The sequence below is a fragment of the Perca flavescens genome, chromosome 10 (assembly GCF_004354835.1).
Source record: "Perca flavescens isolate YP-PL-M2 chromosome 10, PFLA_1.0, whole genome shotgun sequence".
NCBI lineage: Eukaryota > Metazoa > Chordata > Actinopteri > Perciformes > Percidae > Perca > Perca flavescens.
Window position 1 is genome coordinate 12,701,418 of NC_041340.1, and position 21,973 is coordinate 12,723,390.

Genomic DNA, 21,973 nt, shown 5'->3' on the forward strand with positions numbered 1-21,973 from the left:
AAGATTTAAATTGCCTTCACACGCATGGGATTCACAGGAAATTATGCAGCATGTAATTCAGCGATACTTTTTCTAATTGTATCTAATGTATCTCATGTACTCTGTTTACATGCACTTAAGTAACCAGGTTACTCAGACAAACCATGTTAATCGCTAATATAACTACTGCTATATGCACTTTAGTAACATAGTTACAGTAAATCTGTATGTATTTAACGCAGGTTAGTAATCATATTTCTCCCCCACCCCCAACGTTATTTTGGAGGCATGACTTCCTTAATTTAACAGTAGAAGATGTTTTGTTGAGTTGTACAGGTTAGTTTGTAATTATTGAGCTCTTCTTTCATCCAGCCGCTCTGCTGTTTTTACATGTCTGCAATCTTTTATTTTGCACATACACGCTTGTAAAAAGCAGTTTAGATATCTGGTTAAACATATACAGTACCGATTACTGTAACCAAGTTATTCTTTTACATGACAGTTGAAAAAATTCTGCTTACTGGAGAAGCCTACTGTAACCCGGTTACTTTAATGCATGTAAACACTTGATACTAGCATCTCAGCTTATTGTTCTCTACAGCTGTATCGGAGCTGTATTTACTGCTTATGCAAACCAAACTTTTCCTTCTGCTGTCACATTAAAAGCATTTAACTGGCAAAACATAGGATGGCTTTTTGTAAAGCTAGTGGTATGATGGAAGAAGGCAGATTAGTGAAACCTGATTTTTTTTTAATGAAACAGACAAACAAAAAGTCTAAGACTGAAATGTTAAGGATGAACTTCATATGCAACCTTTGACATGATTTTGATTTAAAGGTCCAGTGTGTAACATGTTTAGTTGTTCATTATCAAAATCTGTGTTGCCCGTTAACAAATTTGTCCTTTTTATGAATATTTACCTCCATCATCAATTCCAAGTATTCCTTTTGGCTTGAAATTTTACATCTGCATTTGCATGAACTGGGGTAGACGCTCCTTATTCATGCGCCATCTTGAAATACGTTAGCTGATAAGGGAGATACAGGACATACTGCTCCGCCTTTCGCATTTTCGTTGCTAATGCTGCTAATGGGTATCGTAGCTTCCCGGCCCCGGCAAGTTTGAAGAAAGAAACATGGAGGACCACACATATTCAAAATCCAAATTTCAGGAACAGGAGTCTTCTTCTTCGCCCAGAAAAAGAAAAAGGATATTGAAAAAGAGCAAGAGACCAGCTTTTTGAAGTGTGAAGGCTACTGTAGCTGTAATACGTACTTTGAACGTATTACAGCTGGGGGGAAAAAGGGGACTGAGTATACACGGCCCTCATGTGAGAAGGGGGCCCACAAAGATACTAGAATGAATGAAAGCTGTGGTGCGGGGAGGGGCCCATAGAGGATGCCTGTGTACAGGATGCAGAATTTTGTGCTACGCCCCTGGGGAGGAGTTCCATCTCTCATCTACTGTGCTGGGTTGATTCAGGGAAAAATCATTAGACACCAATTCAAATGCACCAACATCTTCACTAAAATGAAGCCTGTGGTGTGTTGAATAATTTTACCAATATGCAACATTCGCCATGCACTGACACTCATTATGAAGTAAATTCTTTCAAACTATACCACAAATGAGGCCCGCTTTTTTTTTTAAACAATTATAAAATTATAAAATAAAATAAATTATAAAATAATTACCATTTACCCAAACATAAACACGTTTTTTCCTTGACTTAGCATGTGTGTGTGTGTGTGTGTGTGTGTGTGTGTGTGTGTGTGTGTGTGTTTTGTTCTGACCTGTAGTGTGTGTGTGGTCAGTCCTGACTTGAGGTCACGGATTTGGTTCTTCAGCTGCTGTTTTTCTTCTATACTCTTCTCAAGCTCTGCCTCTCGCTCCTTCAACTCATCCCTCATTCTCAGCAGTTGCTAAACATAAAGAAAAAAAAAAAAAAAAAAAAAAGAGTGGTTAGCCATTAATGTTCATGTTAGCCACGTTTCACAACTGCTGATCTTTGACAGATAAGTTAATCTGATGCAGGGTCCCAACATTAACCATTAATCAAAAGGTAAAATTTCTTGGGAGAAATTCAAAATAAGCACTCCCTCAACACCTTCTTTATTTAATGTGATGCTGAACAATTCATCAATTACAGAGGTGCTGTGCAGTGTGTGCCAAGTGGGGTGAAAACTGAGCACCGGTCTGGAGACAGGAAGAGGGAAAAGATTCAGCTAGTCAGACCTGCACATAATGAGCTCATCTGCATATCTAAGACATCATTCATACCAAGTATTAAAAATATGTTGTCTGCTAATGTTGTCTATATAATGAATGATCCAATTACACCATAGTATTTTTACATTACGCAATTTTGGTCTGTGCTCTGTCTGCATCATGTTTTATTTGTGGTATACACTTTGCAATACAGATAAGTAGACAGGTGGCTGGCAAATAGCACAAATCTAGTAATCATATCTGGCACAATGATGGTGGTTCAGTAAAAACTGGTGAAAGTACCGGTATTGAAAAAGGGATATACATTATATACATTATGTATATACATTGCACAACTCATGCACTGAGGCAGTTCCAGTCCTTTACATATTAAAAATAATTTAAGTCTCACAACGTCTGAAGATAATTTGAACAATCTCTTAAGGCCAGTTTCTTTTGAAATGTAGGTTCCTGTGTCACAGGAAACCATTTGCAGCTTGAGAAGTATCAGCTAAGTCATCTGAACAAACAATATGATTTTACTAATTCATACAGACTATATTACTGTACATATTATTAATATATGTTAACAGGATGACTGGCTAACGAGCAGAAACCGGAAATATAAAATTAGCCAGATGTAATCAGTTTAAAACCTGGTATTAACGTCTGTATTTGGAAATGTTGTCTGACATGCCTAGGCAGTTGTGTCAAACTCCCTTGTATGGGAGGGTCTTAGGAGATGATTTGGGCTTCAGCAGAAAGGGGGGAGGGACTGAGAAGGTGTCGATGTTCAAATTTTTTGGCAAAGTCCTGGATCTTCACAATCTTACCTACAGCACCTTTAATACTTGAACAATGACTGTAACCCTATTAATTCAAGCCTCTAATATTGACTGTTGATTTGTATTTATCCTACTGTCTACTTTATTCCCATATAATGTCCATATTTAATGCTGTCTTTTTTAAAACTTTATCCTTGCACTGCTATAGTTTTTATATTACTATGTCTACATTATTCTCTTATATTGTCCATATTTAATGCTGGTGTCTAGACTTTATCCTTGCACTATTGGACTTATTTGCACTACCACCATGACACACTCTAATAGAGCACCTTGCCATGCATACTGAATCACAGGGTCAGTCCCTGCCCTGTCACTGCAAGCGTCTCATGCTTATACATCCCTTATTACATTCATTGGATTTTTTATTTAGTATCTTTTCTTTTATTGTCCATATTATTCATGTGGATTTGTTATTTTGTCATCCTGTTTATGATGTATGTGTATGTTGTGTGTGATGTTTTCAAGCTACTGGGACCTTGAATTTCCCCTTGGGGATCAATAAAGTATCTATCTATCTATCTATCTATCTATCTATCTATCTATCTATCAATCATAACAGCACATTTTGTAACTGGAATATTAATTGAACCTTGTGATTTTGTTGATTGTGCAACCTGAATCTCAGGTTGGTACAAATGGTGTTTGTGAGCTGAAGAACAGAAGCTGACATTTGATGTTGTCAACCATGCCCAACTACTTATCCAATTTCCTATCACGATGCAGACAGAATGCAGGTAACAACACACACTTAACAATTTCCTGATGACATATTAAGATTAAGATATATTGTGTCTTCAGTGTCAGATGAAACTGAGTCCTTATATCCAATGGGAGGATAGGACAATAATTTGCATAAATTGCAGTGACCCCTGGCTGCTGAGGTCAGATCATAATCCAAACAAACATCTTATCAAGTTCCGTGTTTATATCTACATTAACATTTCCTTCATGCAGATCAAACAGAGTGACTTGTAAATTAGAGCGTTGTGTGAACCTGATCGAAAGAGGTTACTACTTAACACATTATTAGATGTAAGCCCAAAAGCTGAACATTAATTTAGAGGCTTGACTCAAAACACTGACTGCAGAACTAGTGCATAATTTGTGATAATTAAGACTTTTTGCTGATTAGACTATTGGCAAGCACCAGAGGCAAATCTCCACATGATGAACAGAAGATTGTGTTTGCACTGTGCAGCTTGCTGAGGTGTATGAACATGTATGTGGAAATGTGTAGCATTAGAAAAACAAAAGTCAACCTTTCATAGGGAAATATAATCTTTAAAATGTTTTTGCGTTTGGCATCATTTAGATAAAGAAATGTGAAATTTTGTCATGTGTGGAAAAAGGCTCAAGCAGACAATACAAATGTTTATTAGGTTTCAAAGTGTACATCAGCTCTCTCCTACAGGATGCATGTTTTTCTGATAATACTTTTGAAGGAACCATAACAATTTCAGGAGCATAATGTTCAAATTATCCATGCTGATGTTTTCATTTACGTACTGGAGACAAATTTCATAAAAGGTGATTACAATGCACTTTGTCAACTGAGATGGAAGTTGAGAAAAGCTCTTCCACTCCCTTGAAAACAATATTTTCTATGACATCTCTACGCTTAAGGAAGAACTGCAAGCTGGGGCTATTTGACAACACAGCAGGTGATCAGAAAAGTGGATTTCTGCCTAAGGAAGTGTTTTCCTTTTTTTTAGTGTGGATTACTAAATGTTCCTGAGAGTAATATTCTATTAAATATAGCCTAAAGCTGTGGTTCTCAATGCTGGTCCCTAGGATACCTTTCTTTTCTATCATTTTAGCCACTTAAAGGTGTAATTTCTGTCTAAATGCCAAACTCTATTGTTCAATCAAACAACACATCACATCCCAACCCGTCCACAAACACATGCCTGCAGCTACCAGATATTGGATCAGATAATGGTGAAAATGATTTAGTATTAAAGAAGCAATATGTACTTTCCCTCAAATTCAACTACAGTAGAGAAACTGAAGCAGTACAGCAGCATGTTTCACCACACTGCATTGTACAGACTAATATAACAATTAACTACAACTTAAAATTAAACCATAAATGTAGCTATAAGCACGGGGAGGCCAGGATATATTAGTGTTGTGGGAGTTATGAAATGTTGAAATGTATAAAATGCTAGCTAAAAAATAAAAACACATACAGCGGCAAAATCAACCATGCGTCAACACTAGAGCTGCATATAACAATTGCTTTTATTATCAATTGATCTGATAATTATTTTCTCAATTATTAAACTAATTGTTTTGTCTCAAAAGCCATGAGTGAGAAATACCCATCACAATCTCCAAGACCAAGCCAACATATTCAAATGCCTTGTTTTGTCCAAATAACAGTCTAAAGTCAAAAGGTATTGAATGTACTTATTTAACCCTTGTGTTGACTTCGGGTCAAATTGACCCGTTTTCAATTTTTGTGTTATATCATAAAATATGGGCGCTGAAAATGTGTAGAAGAAAAATTTTACAATTTAAAATGTTGGAAAAAGCAAAAACAAACTGTGAAAATAGGCGTCAAAAACATTGGAAAAAAAGTTGACGGGAAGACAACACAAGGGATATACACAGATATAAAACAGAGAAAAGCAGCAAATCCTCACATTGAAGAAACTGGAACTAGACAATTAATGGCAACAATTAACACCACATTCTAAAAGCTGAGCAATCAAATTTCGGAACCATTCATGGCATGTTTTGGACAACGTGGGTTTAAACTCATCTTAAATCCCTAAATCTTTAACATTCTGTAAAATTGAATTAAATACAATTTTTTTTACTTAATCTACCTGATCAGAGCTTAGCTTCTCATGACTGCGGGGGGGGTGTACAGACTGTTGTCTCACTCTCTTGTTGTTGCATCTGTTAGGGCAGGAGTCAGGACAATTAACACCTTTATCATCCTAATTGGTACATGGCGTGCATACCTCAGCCCTGTATCTACCTGAGCAGAGGTCTAATCAGACAGAATAAGTGAAAACACCTGTGCGGGTATGCAGGGCCTTTAACCAGGCAAGCCAGGTGTATAACATTAGCACAAATACTCCATTTGCCTGAGAGGCTCCTTGCAAAAACACAGAGTTAACAGAAACACAGTGGGGGCATCACACTGTTAAAAGTTTAGCTGCCTTCTGTTACTTAAATTCTGACAGGTGAAATCTTTGATATCCAACTTGACTAACTTAACATTAGAACTGCCTGCAAAGGGAACATTTTCTTCCTTGTTTAAACATTTCTCAGGTTAATCTAATCTAAGTTTTTCCGTAACAGATACATATCCTTCCCACTGCTGGACAGAAAGCTTCAAGAGGTTGTTTTCTTCTTAATCTGAACTGCTTTAATACTAATTTTACTGCTCACTGACAAACACAACAAAGTAGATAAACACTGACTTCTCAAACGATTGCCTTGTTTATGTACATTCAGGTAATTTTGCGATGTCACAGCCCTGAAGATGACCTGCAATTTCTCTGAGCTGTGAAATACTGTGTAATCCCCGATTACTATCAGCTGTGATTTAAAAAAAAAAAGTCACTCCCTATGAGTTTGCAATATCAAGGACATTACAGGAGTGCCAAGATTAAAGCTGCTTTAACAGCAATAAACATTAAACTTTTGCTGATTGAAACCACACAGAAAATGGCTGAGGTTTGTTGTCAAGTCCTGTCGAGGTACTTCTTGCGTGACTGACATTGGGCTTTTGTTTTGCTTCTTCTTTTCCTGATAAGTGAATAACTTCCAAGTAAGAGTGAGTAAGGACATTTCACCTGTTTTCAATGCAATTCAGTGATAGTCGGGTGAGCTCTTATTATTCTGGTAGCAAAAAAATCTTAAAACAGAAAATGCTACATGGGAAAACGAATGGTATTTGAGGAATTTGAAGAAAAAAAAGACTCAAAACTGCTTGTTCAGGTGGATATTTCTTGCAGTGTAGAGGTTATGAGTATATTGATTTTGTTTAAGATACTGACATTTATTCTATTTGGTTTCATATTACCCAATATACTGCTCATTTTCAATCCTATCGCATGTGTCAAAACAACTGACCAAAGTCATCTGTTTAGTGGTCTAAACTTGAATCACAGGATACATCTAGTGAGATGATATGTAATGCAAACTCGAGAAAATTCTACTTCCAATGCTTAACTGCAGTTTTATCATAGCAGACCCGATTCTTTTAGAGGCAGATTTGCATTATCTTTATGTCTCTGCATTCATTATTGTTTATTCCTAACTTCTTCCTGATGTATGAGGCATCATCGTGCAGTATGTGTCTATACTACAGTAGACATTACCTTCTGCATGCCTTGCAGAGCCTGCTGCAGGAAGCTGAGCTGCTCAGAGTGTGTGCTGTCCTCCTCACTGCTGATTGGTTGGTTCTTTCCTTGTTCCTGTTTGAGCAGCTCCACCTCGTTCCTGTAGGCATCCAGCTGGCAGCGCAGAGAGTCGTTCTCCTCCTTCAAGGCTTCTGCTTGGGAAACACCTACAGATTCATTCGGTACACAAACACACAATGACACATTATTAGACGGCATATGGAAAGGATTTATTCAGTCTAGTTTCTGTCTAAATGCCAAACGCTATGGTTCTCTCCCCCTAGGTTTCCAATTCTGGCATCAACAAGAAATGCAAACACATTTCCGTTGTTTAAACAAAAGCAGATTACTGTTTCTTGATTCTGTAACTGATTCTTGAAATTCAAAACTCTAATTATATACGCATAAATGCCAGTACGTTCATTAAAAAAATATAGCTGATTTCTGTAAAATGTGAGATTTATATTCACAAATAGTCCACTGGTAAAAGCCAAATTGAAGCATCTGTCAACCTTACATAATACACACATTTCCACCGACTCAATACTGTAAATAACATTAACATATGTCTTTATTCTTTTACCTCATACAGAAGCATTAAAAAAGTACCATGACATTTTTAAAAATGCTGCCGCAAAATTAATTCTGTTTAATCTCAATAACAGGAGAAGAAGAACCCCTGGAGACTTTTAGACAAAGAATCATCCTCCTCCTTTTACATTTGTGAACCAAATGCAGAGTATGAGAGCATTTAAGACATTATGTTCCCATGCAGGCACTAAAATACAAACCCTTTTGAAAAATGCCTTTTATCTCTAACAGGCTTTTGACTTCAATAGAATTTTCCTTTTTCCTGTTCTTTTTCTTCCTGAATTTCCAGAAGAAATTTAAATCACACTGACCTTAGTGTGACTGAAAGCAGCACAAAGCTGATTTATTGATTTTGATCTGAAATCCATAACTATATTAATGCTATTTTAATAAATGCCCCAAATCAGATTTTCTTTTGTACACTCACAACACAGCCTTAAAGTCTAATATGATGCACACTCCAGAATAATATTCTACAATAGGTAAAGGGTTGGCTCAGACAATTTGAAGGTTCTAATGTGTGAATTAGAACAGTTTACCCTTAATCATTTTGGGCTACTAAACTATTAATAATCATGTCTACTTCAGGCAATCTTTTAATATCTATTATTTCAAGATGCATGTTGCATTGGTGACCTTACCCTCTGACTGAATGGAAGTTAACCCTTTTACTGCATAACGTTTCCCTCAGGCAACAAACTTCATTTTTGGACCTCACACTGGCCATTTAAAAAGTTAGTTAAAAAAAAATAATATCACCAGACATATCCGTAGCCTATGAAATGATTGGTTGAAGTGGGTGTGGTCTTTTGTTTGGGGGTGGAGCAGTCCTTTCCGGAAGCATTGCCACCAAGGGGGTAAGCCTCTCCCCGTAACGCGTACCTCCTATGGCGCCATTTTGATGCTAATAAGCCATCACCCGGCATTAACATTCCATTGACTGCCATTCATTTTGACAGTGAATAACTTTACATCTGAAACGTTTAAAGACTCTATTTGTCCACTGTTTATTTCTAAAGAAACACGACAATGTATAAAAGGCTCCATTACCTTGTATCTCATGTTATGGCTCCGTAGCAGACGTTTTTGTAAAAATAGGCTAACGATTGTGTCATAACCACACGACTTAAGCCCGGGACACACAGGGCCAAAAATCAAGTCTGGCGAGGTCATTGACTTGAATCAGTTCGGTGTGTCCCGTGCCGTCGTCAGTCTGGGGGGCTGTCGGCCTTCATTTTGGCCAACCTGACACGTTCAGTCGGCGGCAGGGCAGTCGGGACTCACCCGGAAATGGGGAGCGGAATGAGCGTGACTAGAGTCTCTCAAAATCTGACAAAAATCTTTTAAACTGACCTTTGTTGAGCTGAAATGAAGACAGATTCAGGAACTGCATGGCCTATTTCTCACTTAAAATGTTTTCACAAACATTTTTCAGTGCGCTATTTTAGTACAATATGAGATCGTATTCTGAACGGCCGCCATGACAGCCTGGCTTTGAATTTCTGGAGAAAACAAACCCATGTGACGTGTTTGTCCAATCAGCTGCCGGTTTTCATTTCTTGGGCAACAATACAGAGCCGCCTGCTGCTATGGAGACGTATTACGTTTCTCAGGTCGGTGTCGCCTCAGTGTGTCCCGAGGCAGTTTTTTGGATCTCGGGGACGCGACTGATCATTTCGACTGGCTTTTCTGCCAAGGGTTGTCCGTCTGGCTGGTGTGTACCGGCTTTTACTGTCGCATAGTAGAGGAATTACCGTATAGTACAGGATAAGCTTGCAGGCAGTTTCGACTTACATTAGCTGTTTAAGTTTAATTACTAATGTTAACTAGCATTTTAGTTAGCAATAATTAGCCTGTGGCTATGTTATCTCCTTACATATAACTACACTCTCCGTCTCTGTAAGATTGGGAACGTATCTGTTGGTCCATTTTATATACTGTCTATATTATATTGCAGCATATTGGTAAGATAAATATCACTTTTTAACATGTTTAAATTGAAATAACTTTATATAAAACTATACATTCATGTGCATAGATATGTAAATAAGTATGTTTGATTGTTTAGATACTTAGTTTGTTTTTATTTATATACTAAAACTGTGATATTTTATATTTGTTGCCTCAGGGCAACATTGTGCAGTTAGTCCAATTTACTTAGTCGACTTAGGCACAATCATGCATGTGTCAATGTTTTTAGTTTACTATCTACTGAAACTCACAGGAGAGGGACATTTTAACTATTGTCACATACAGTAGCTCCCGAGTTAAAACACTGCTGAAGCCTTAGACCCCTCTGGAGCAAACAGCATCATGCATCTGTGTGCTGGTGGATACACGTGGACATGGTGGATATTAGGGCAGGGTTATGCTCAGAAAGAACTAGCTTGTATAAAGCCAGTTGTCAGAGTAGGGGGATACTGTATAGGGGCTATTAGGGGGTTCTGAAGCTGATTAACTGTCTGACTGGAAGTTCTGATGGAGTATAATGGTGCATTGAAGCTTTAGTCGGGAGCTACGGTTTGAAACAACACTATTACATTAGCAACAGTCTGAGCTTTCCATCTGCTGCTTTAATCAAATCAACTGCCTGGTGACAACACACTCTTTCCCATAATATATTCATCCATATGGCACATAACTCAAGAGCTTGATGTTGACCTGTGCACTTTTTACATTTCATCCTGGAAGGTAACCTTAAGTCAAACTGCTTTTTTTCTTCTTACATAGTACGGTATGATTTTATTGTTGATGCCAATAACAGCATCAGTAACATTTTTACAATGCTTTTATATATTAAAGTTTTTCTACTTTCTATTTTCTGTTTTCACACTGTTTTTAATCTGCAGATCACCTGTGGGTTTGTCAGGGTGTGAATCAAAATCAGCAAAGATCTACATGAATTAATTAACCGATAAATGCATATTCCATGAACCTTAGGCTATTCTGAGGGCAATTTCCCCCAGAACAAAAGTGACACACAGACAATTTGAGAAAAGTTGTGTGAATGAGGTTTATTCTTTCTTTCAGCACTGCAATTAATTGAACTGTAAAATCTACATTTCCATAGCTAATTACTTTAAATGGTGTAAAGGGATGTTAGAACATCATTCACACATGCTGTTATTAATTAAATTATTTTCAATGTGAGCCTGCTGTTGCAATGACTGTCAGTCAAATCAGAAAGATAATAGGATGTCTAATGTTTCATCCAGAATGGCGCTGAAATGATGATGTAGATTAGATGGTAACAATATCCTGAATTGTGTTTAATTTCACCTGTATGATTAACATGTGGATCACATTAAGATATCACAGTGTTTGATACTCCCATAATGGGGAGCTGTTGCTCAGGAGGTAGAGCTGTCGTCTACCAATCGGAAGGTCTGCGATAATTGCTCCTATTGGCTTTCCATCGTTGTGTGAATGTGCATGATTGGTTGTTTAGCTGATGAGCAGGTGGCACATGGTATGGCAGCCTTGGCCACCTGTGTATGAATGTGTGTGTGAATGGGGTGAATGGTGCCTGTAGTGTCAAAAGGGCTTTAAGTGGTCGCTATGACACATGTTTTTTTTGTCAAGAAATACTTTCATTTAATTTTTATTCTTCTCAAGCTATGTTTGGAAACATTATTAAATTACTAATTTTTGATAATATAAAGATGGATATGGAGACCGCAGCTTGGTGCAAATGTGTTCTTTCTCCTAGCAGTATTCACCGAGGCAGAGATGGGGTGAGGATAGTATTGATTATCAACTATGTTATTAACTTGCTCCCAAAAGAAAGCCAACAGTTTAGCCAGATTCTGTCAAATTTCCCCTGTGTGCTCTGAATGTTATCAACACTGACAAACACATGTACCTGTAGGCATGCATGCACACACATACGCTTCACGCTGGGGGAATAACAACAGTTTATTTCCCCGTTAATCTCTGTGCTGTGACAGAAAACCCTCACCCATAACTTGAGATCAGAGATTTCTTTTTCAGCTTCCTTGTGCTTATGTGTGCACCTTGCGTACCATACAGTACACCCATACATCATTTATGAAATTCCACAAAGGACGCCCCCAATGTAAAATATTTTCATTAAAGGAAGCTTCAGCAATGTTAGCGTTATTCTCTGTTTAATTTCTGTCAATTTATTTTTTTTTGTTTGCTGTTGGTCTCATATCAGATTCATCAGTGCAGAGTCACTGCAGTAATAATAATCCCAATATGGAGCCTTAAGGGTGCTACTTTCTTTCACAAAAGAGATTTCCAAAGATTAGCTCTATTTCCTGTTTCGGCACATCTTTTTTAAATCTCTTATTGTATTTCTAATATGAGATTACAGGCTCTTCCCAGAGGTAATGCAGGCTCAGATTCTCTCTCTCTCTCTCTCTCTCTCTCTCTCTCTCTCTCTCTGATTGTGTGTGATTTTAGATTCAATGATTTGTGACAAACACTTTTAATGCAATTTTTGTGGAACCAATTTGATTGACCCCACTTCATCTACACTACTATACTGAGTGATTTCCTACATTCCCCAGCATTACTTTACTTTACACATTGAAAAATTGCAAGAGACCAATACTGTGTTCCAGAGAGGAGAATCAAATGATGGTGTGTGTCAAACATTTACCTCTACCGTCTTTTGTCCACAGCAAAAAACTTGAAATGCAGCTGAGGCCGATTAAATGATTGGCCAATGTATCCACAACAGCCAAATTAATTCTGTTGTGTGAGCAATTGTTTTGCCATCACTAATCAACCAGAAACAGTTTTTTAAAAGACGTAGTCAAACAGATTACAATGTACTGTTATGTAAGTTATTTTTGCTGCAATTCTGTGTATCCAAGTTTTTGTTGTACAGATTATACTACATTTTTAGCCAGAACCCATAGAGTGTGACGGTATCCTTTGTGGCAAAGTACCCACATCATTTAGCACCTGTACGCTGTTTAGTGTCAGTCCAATTATTTTTTACCTGAGTCCTCAAAGTCTTTGCTGTTGGAACCGGTGGAATCCTGCATGTCATCGTCAGACATCTCCATCTCCTCTTCTCCCCTGATGCCTATCAGCTGCTCGTTGTGCATGTTTCTAATCTTCTGCAAAACACAAAAACAGAAGCAAGTAAATATCTGCAATAAAATGCAAACCAATGCAAAATCACACAGCCGTGATGACAACATCCTACACGCTTACGCTGCATTTGTCAGAGGTTGAAAGTGGAAAATTCCAGTCCCCTGGAACTCGCATTTGAGCTACCAAGGAGTAAAAAGAAATGATAAAAGCCTGCAGTGTTTATTCAGTAGATCATGAAAAAATAATTTCAAATAATGTGAAAAAACTTGACTCTGAACACAGTAAACCTGGTACAGTTTGACCTGCAGAGAGATCATATTGTCCTGTTGACCTCTTTTTATTCGACTATTAATAGTCAAATAAAAAGAGGTCAACAGGACAATATGATTTTATGATTATTGCCTGGTAAACACACACACACACACACACACACACACACACACACACACACACACACACACACACACACACACACACACACACACACACACACACACACACACACACACACACACACACCAATATGTTCTATTAGGGCACAAGGCCTTTCTTCCCTTATTAATGCAGTGTGAAGTATAAAACAGATAAAAGACAACGGGATTAAAAACAGGCTATTGAGCATGTTAAAGAACTAAAGAAGACTATAATCTGACATTTTGTTTACACCAAGAACCCCCTCAAATGCCATACTAGAATGCTTCATAGTAGTCTGAATAAAACATTATAAAAAACAACCTTTGTAATGTCTGTTTGTTACATACGTGACATACAATTACTGAAAGAAAGATTACAATAACAATCAGCCATTTTCTGAGCAAACGCAAGGGTAGAATAACATGCAATAACTGCAATGGTGGTTACAGCTCTACATTTGTGTTCCTAAAACATCTTTTCAATTTGTCCACTTCAATTTCCTGTGCCATGTCAAAGGCGAGGGAAAACTGGTGTCCCTCAAGTGACATAACAGGCTTCACCTTAGAGAGAGCAAAAAGGGACGTGACATTTTGTCTGTGCAGATGATTTCCTCCGCAGCAGCAGAAGCCTGTACACTCAAACGAAAAACTCCATTCCATTCTCCATGGTTTTCAATACATCAAGCCTTTCACCAAACTTACAAATGTTGTTTTCAAAATAATATCATCCATTTGAAAATATGCATACCTATTTTAAAGAGCGTGTGTGGCATTTGAAACGGTGAAAATGTTAAAGAATGAAACAATTGTTGTTGAAATAACTATTTTGTTAATATCAGGGGACCTTTGTCGTCATGGCTACAATAATAACCATTTGAACATAATTGCAACCGGATTTATGGTTAAAAAAAAAACCATTTACTGTATGGAAGAGACAGGAGACGAACAGCGGTCTGCAATATTAAAGTCCTCCATCCGTGGACCTATTACAACGTCACACAACTTCCTCCTTTGCTTCAGATGGAAAAGAGTTATAATTCCTACAGCCATTGCAGGGCTTGTCACTTGAAATTGAACTTAAACATATGTTGTTTCTATGGATTTGCTGAAACTACTGATTCTGCCTTTCGGCTCACTTGGGCTAAATGCAAAAGTCAGCGTTTAAGATTGGATTTGCTTAAATTTAGGCAACTAAAAAAACATCAAGTATAAATTGTGTCATCCATTAGATTGTGATAGAACTAGAGCTGCATTTTGCCGCAGTCTGTCTGATGTCCAGATGGTGAAGCAGTTTGTCTTATTACAGATACAGTGATGGAAACAACACCCAGGCTGACTGAGGCACTGAGAATAATTCAGGAGCTCATTTACACTTATGCTGAACACAAGAGGCTTTTCTACAGCAGTGGTAACAAACATGAGGATCTGAACATACACTCACCCTGCGCTCTTAAACGCTCAATGGTGTTTTAAGCCCCCAACGTCTCCTTCCAGGCAGCGCTGCAACCGTTGACTTTAAGGCACCTAACCCTAACCCTAACCATAACCATTACCATTGCCTAATCCTAGTGCCTTCCAGGAAATGTTGGGGGCTTCTTAAAACACCGATAAACCTCTTAAACCTCTGATGCGAAGGCTACTGTCATTACACTGGGGGGTTAACAACAATGTGTAGAGGCATGGTGCTCCACCTAACAGCAAATCAATATTCGTGGGTTAAAGTGGAAAGTGTGATTAATGTATCAACACTCTAATGTGGACAGCTCCCAGCAGCGGTTCTGAATGCTTGTTAATGTCATAGATCTATTTCTGGAAACGTATTAGCATTTTCATAGTTCTGCAGGGGACGGAGCAGAATAATCGCTATTCTCTTTTTGATACTACAAGCTTCATTTGCAATGACGTGCATTTTCTGTCTGTGGATATAACACATTATACACAGTGTTTCTCTGAGTGCATGAAACTGTGTATGTGTGTGTGTGTGTGTGTGTGTGTGTGTGTGTGTGTGTGTGTGTGTGTGTGTGTGTGATTATCTGGTTGTTGATTACACCCCTCACTCAACACTTTCTACACTCAGGCATTAAGAGACTTTTAGCAGATCAAAACTTCACCCATCAGATCTACACCTAATGCTGCACTCTCTATTAAATACAACACAGGCTCCATTAAACACAAATCTTCACCATAATTGACGTGGCATTTGTCTGACAGTAAATAATAATGAAAAAAAAAAAAAACAGTCAGTTTCTGAAAAAATTACGATTGGATAACCTCATTTCTGGGCCAAACAAAACATGCAAAAATGTGGTCTATCCATATATGACAGCAGGCAGCAAATGGTGCGACAGTTTAAAGCAGCAGAGAGGCATCAAAGCAACCTATACCTGGTATTAACATACAGTCTGTTATCTGGATAATGTCATCTGATCATGGGGCCAGTTTACACCGGTTATTAATAAATGTTAATGTTAGCTTGATTCTGCCTGCAATGCGATGTGATTTAATTTACACCTTTCATTACCTTACACCTTTCCTATCCATATGAGATATCCTGATGAAAAAGAAATAATGTCAAAAAAAAGTCAGTTGGAGAGCTGAACGGAAATGGAGAAAAAACTAATTGCACGTTGAGTTTGAAATATACAAAAATGCACTCTATTGTTATAACGCAAATATAAAATCTGTCCTACATCTCTCAATTAATTAACAATTATGTCTAATTTCTATTCTCTTCAACTGACAAAGTCCTCTAAATCGATTCCTCACGAGCTCCTCACAACAACTAAATTTGCTGTCTTTTCCCAATATAAACTGTCTCATATTAGAGATAATATAACAATCTCTTGCAGCAATCAATCTGGCCCAGCTCCACCCTCACCAGTATTTACTGTCACAAGCTAAATGTCAACTTTATCACCTGTTAACTCCAAAAACCTAGAGGAAGTAATTCAGTGCCTAAAGCCTAGCACTTGTTCTCTCGATTCCATCCCTACCAAACTGTTTTAATCGGTCTTTCATTGCTTTATAAATTCCATAGAAAGTAATATTAATTGCTCTCTGCAGCCTGGCATTTCCCCTGCTTCTCTTAAGCGTGCTGTTGTCTCACCTCGATTAAAAAAAACATTCACAAAATATTCACATTTAAGAAACTGGAATCAAAGAATCTTTACTTGTTTTTATTTTTTTTTTAATTATTCCAACTGATTAATCAAAATAAATGGCAATTAATGTAATAGTTGACAACTAATGGATTATTCTTTGCAGCTCTAGAATAAACAATGGTTGATAATGAACTTTTGTGTAAAACTTTTACCTTTTCAGATTTTTAAGCAAGTTTATATATATATACGCATGTAAAAAATTATTTATATTATATATTATATTAATATATATTACTAACCTCAACCTGCGTGCGCCATATGTCCAGGTTCTTCCGCTGAGCTTTGGAGAAATGGTCCCATGCCTTTTGTTTGGAAGCAGCGTGGAATACAGACACAATCTGTTCAACTGTGGTGAGGAGGGAATATGTAGATGCAGAGAAAGGGCAAAAGAAGGAGGAAGAAAGAGGGAAAGAGAAACATGGGAATCCTTATTTAAATCATTTACAACAATTATTATCATAATACTTATGTCACAATACAATATTATTGCGATTTCAAACATATTGCGATATTCTGCGATATAACTAACTAACTATTAGTAGTAATAGTAGTAATTTTAAACTTATTTGACACCATCAGTAAAGACCACATGTCATGGCATAAAATCAGAAACTGTGTTGTGTGTGCTTTTGATATTATTACAGCAAAATTCACACATTGGTGCGTATGATCAAGAACTCTTGACTGTGAAGAAACCCTGTGCAGGATTCTTCGGTTCTTCAAAGTTTAATGTTATATAATTCATAGACAAATGAAGTATCGTTGCAAGGAGAAGAGAAGCAAACATGTATCACTGTGTTGTGGTTCCCTACCATCTTCAGACATAAAAGACACCCAATTCTCCCCAACAATTGGCATGCGCACACCGATAATTAATACTCTGTCCAACAGATTTCTACACTGCACTTATCTTAAAAATTGTGTGATTATTGGAAACACAGAAATTATTGTTTTCTTGAGAAATTGGTTCTAATAGTAGGGCCCATGAAAGATCCCTATAGTTGTTTAGAAAAAAATGCTGAGAGCTAAAACTGGCTACGGTCCATGAAATTAAAACGGTTTTATTGGAAGAGAAAGTTTCAGATGATGAACCATACCCTGGGATATACTGTATTGTTTGGAGCATTACCAAATAATTTCCACGCTAATTTCTAAACACTGTGTACTGTAACTTGATGAGACCATCAATGAAAACATTAGCAGCATCTACTGGCCCCAAAACTGCATTTTACATTTTGTATCAGCATCACAGGGGCAAATGTGCACTAGATTGGTATTGTATGCCATAAGGCAACAAACAGCCCACATCGATTGTTTGCTCAAAGGAGAAAATGTATCTCAGATCAGACGGACGAATCATGGCCGTGGACATTTAAAGTCCTCCTTCAGACATGTTTTAAAGTATTAATAATACATTTATTCCCTGATTACTTCAGTTTTATTGGTCAATGGGGAATGATGGACCAGTACAGTATTAATATTACTGCATTTGTACAATAATATTGTCTATTTTACATGTTTTGACAGCATGAGGATATCTGTGTCTGCGCCAACTGAAAACAAAATGAAAATGATAGGAGGTTGTTAAGCTTTAGAAGCAACATAAACCAATGTTTGAATCAAGTTAAAATACAAGTTTTAAATGCTTTGATTTAATCAACAAATCCAAGGATATTTTTATGTACAAGGACAGACTAATCAATTGCTGAGTACGTACACAAAGCCTGGAACTAATTCCAAACAAATGAATTAGCAAGTAGGGTAAGATAACACAAGGAGGATTTGCTCAGGAAAATGGTCCATTTTATAAATTACAATTGACAAAACTACTTTACTATGACTCTTAGCTAGTTGTAAGAGGCTAGCAAACACTATGTCAGCTGGAGAAGACATCAATTAAAACATTTTCATTTGAGAACTTTAAAGGGATACTTCACTGATTTAGCATTAAGCTTTGTATCAGTAGAAACACGGGAGTATTTTCGAATGACCGTGCTTCCCTCCCTCATGTCCCGCTGAGATCTTGACTACTTGTAAAAAAAAAAAAAAAATCTGTGACACTTTAAACAAGCTCTTGACTATTTAGAGACGGACTGCAGAAGACATAAAATAGTAAATAGTCTGTGACACCCTAAGCGAGTTCTTGACTATTAAGAGATGTCTGCAGGGCCGTCCCGGGTTTTTACGAAGGTTTGCCGAAGAAATAACCTTGCCTTGTGGTGACGATCACATTGTACATTGTACGATAAAACAGGATTGGATGAGAAAACAGAGAGAAAGAGCTCTGTGGGTCGCTGATGACTGACTATCCAGAGATCAAAAATCACCTGCCTCATACCTCTAACCTTAAAAAGGTATTTCAGAGAGAAGGGGGTCAGGACAGCGGAGCGCTCTTGACTGTTTTCCACTCCGATCAAAAACGAACAGGAAGAGATTTCAAGCAGTACGGGTAAGATAAAATTGATTCATTCATTGATATCTTTAAAACCCTGCTGCTTTAAGAAAAACTTCCACCACAATTTGGACGTCATGTACTGCACTGTACATTTTATTCTTGTCTTTTAATGTTTTTAAATTGTTTTAAATTGTTTTCTAACTGCTCTTTACATTTTATTCTTGTCTTTTAATGCTTTTAAATAGATTTTAATGGTTTTCTAACTGCTCTTTAATGTTTTATGTAAAGCACTTTGAATTGCCTTGTTGCTGAAATGTGCTATACAAATAATGCTGCCTTGCCTCGCCTTGCCTTGAGACGAGAGATTTCTGTATTGTGGGTCTGGAAAAAAGCCTCAGATGATGCAAAAAACGTCGCTTTCTGTCATTGTAGGCATTTTTGCACAGAGGCAATGGACTACAGCCAGTAGTAGGAGCTACTGCCGCATGTTTTCAACCTGCCCATAGGGAGTATTGCCGAAGCAAAACGAGCGTCAGCCATCTTGAATCTTTGCTAACAGGGATCTCCGTTTTTTCTTTTCTTTTTGTTCTCTTAATACATCCATGGTCTTTTCAGCAGAAAACTTCTACAACAATTATGTGCATTCAAACTACCGCACATGTGTACCACCGGGATACATTGGTACAGATCGGAGAATATGCAGGACACTTTACTACAGACGGAATACTCGACACACTACGCGAGCTTCGCCCGCCTGGCCGATGCCTCTGGCCGGTAAAGGGACATCATCAGCGGGGAACGTGTAACAAGTGCTGGTTGCCACCTGTGCCATCCATCCTGCTTGCAAGTGTCCGCTCATTAGACAACAAACTGGAATACATTCAACTTCAACGAAACTCCCAATGCGAGTTCAGAGACTGCTGTGTTTTTGTTGTTGTGGAAACATGGCTGAACAACAGTGGACTATCCAGCTACCAGGCCTGCTGCTCTTTCGCCGGGTAAGACTAGTGGAGGTGGGCTGTGTTAACACGGACTGGTGCAGAAATGGGGTGCTTGGAACCAACTAACTGCTGGAGGGGTTTGTGACTGTTAAATGCCGACTAATCTACATTCCACACAAATTTACGGCTGTGTTTATACTTGTGTTTACAGCCCACATGCTAGTATGTGTAAGCTGAACTTTACGGAGCCTATAATGTGTGTGCACTAAATGTAGCCTGTTTCGTATGTCATTTTTATATAATGTTGTTTGTATATATTTTAAATGTGTAACACCACTAGAGCCACGGTGAAACGCTGTTTCGTGTATATGGTTGAAATGACAATAAAACACACTTGAGTTGAGTTGACTGTCTCACTGTCTGTCTGTCTGTAAACGGTAGGCATGGCTTGGGAGTAGATGCTAAAGCAGCAAAGCAAGTGCATTGTGGGATTTGGTGTCTTTAATCCACATAAGCCAAAAACACATTTTCTGGCTTTTCTTGGCCTAGAAGCCACCAATTTCTAAAGAAAATGTCACATTTCTACTACATAAGTGATCCAATTTAAAGATATATTCATCTTTCCAACAGTGAAATATCCCTTTAAGTGGCCAAAACTTTGGCAAAATAAACAAAATTCCAACTGCAACAAATTAAATAAATTGCAGAATCCCAGTGTATTTAAACAGTACTAGCACCTGACCCTTCTGGTGAGATATGCCTTGGTCTTGGCTGCCCAACACAGAGCACCCTTTCTTCCACAGCAGAAGGATGGGTGTAAAACAGACAACAGAGGAAGAGGATGCTTTAACTGGGCTTTTCCTACTCCTCTCTGGATGCACTGAATCGTCAAACAATCCCTCTGGTGAGAGAGAAGCACACAGGAGACCTCCCCTATGTTTTTGATAGAAGCCAGTCAAGCTTAGCAAGACATGTCAGAAACTAGCTGCGGTTAAGGCCACGACACAGCCTGTGGTAGTAGTAATACTTCTGGTCAGGTTTTTCATTTTCCCTGCTTACAGGGACACAACCATAAGGTCTTGTATTCCCTGACCAGTTAGCAGAACAGGTGCGAAATAGGAAGTCAGCACTTTATCAAATGGAGGAATGCCTCAGAAGCAGTGACAGGTCTGGGACAGTGTCAGGTCTAATAGTGGTGCCAATATATAGAACTCCTTTGATGTATAATGCTTGCCTGCTGTGATTTTGGGGCAGGAAATTCTGTAACCAAGTAACTCAGCCTACCTGTTAAGATTGTGTGATGTAGGTGGTCCATAACACATTCTAAGGAAGGTGTGCAACATCTGCACAAAGCAAGTCTCATAGGATGCAACAAAGGGTGCAATGACCGCTACACAGAGTATGAACATATTCAGTAAATTACACAATAGTATGTGGCTGCTTTTTGGTTGTGCCATGGCTATGTCACATTTTCAAAGCTGATCAATAAATTGACTAATTAAAAAGAAATTAAAACAGCAACAATGTCAAGAACTTTTCAATAAAGGTAATTCTATTCAAGGTGACAGAAGTGATAATGTGAAAATGATAATGTGTCCTTGGATGACAGCCTTTGACAAAAGCAGAGCCTGGTAAATATGGATGTCTCTTTTGTTCACAGGTGTGGTGAATACAACTGCCTCATGGGAGACCAATATCAGTGTTGGCATTTGCATGGCTGGAACTACGGCGAGTGAAAGACAAACTCATGAATAGAAATAAGTGTTTGTATGGATTATTGTGTTGGATGTGGACGGCCTTTAATGAAAGAGAAACACAGGAAGAAAAAGAGTGAAGGAGACTGACAGAGAGAAAAAGAGCTATCTAGCTATCTAGGAAGATGACGCCCCTATTCTTAATCCTGCCTACTAAAACAATCAGCTGTCAGTGGCCACAACACCTGACCTAAATTAATCGCTGAAAAAATCTGACATGTGAAGTCAGGTTTGGAAATCTAGAAACAGGCTATGTA

The 21,973-nt window shown here is 38.0% G+C and overlaps 1 protein-coding gene and 1 long non-coding RNA gene across 3 annotated transcripts in view; one reads left to right on the top strand and one right to left on the bottom strand.

Annotated features, from left to right (window-relative positions):
- Positions 1–21,973, bottom strand: part of LOC114562295 (ecto-NOX disulfide-thiol exchanger 2-like) — a 196,901-nt gene that overhangs the window by 19,670 nt on the left and 155,258 nt on the right. For both annotated transcript variants that reach the window (XM_028588625.1, XM_028588624.1), the window contains 4 exons: positions 16,866–16,972; positions 12,955–13,075; positions 7,374–7,561; positions 1,774–1,902 (listed from right to left, as the gene is read on the bottom strand). In XM_028588625.1, coding sequence (XP_028444426.1) covers positions 1,774–1,902; positions 7,374–7,561; positions 12,955–13,075; positions 16,866–16,972 — 545 coding nt within the window. The remainder of the gene's footprint in view (positions 1–1,773; positions 1,903–7,373; positions 7,562–12,954; positions 13,076–16,865; positions 16,973–21,973) is intronic.
- LOC114562297 (uncharacterized) lies at positions 6,652–8,140 on the top strand. The gene is made up of 3 exons (XR_003693483.1): positions 6,652–6,726; positions 7,392–7,576; positions 8,060–8,140. It is a non-coding gene; the product is annotated as an uncharacterized LOC114562297 (long non-coding RNA).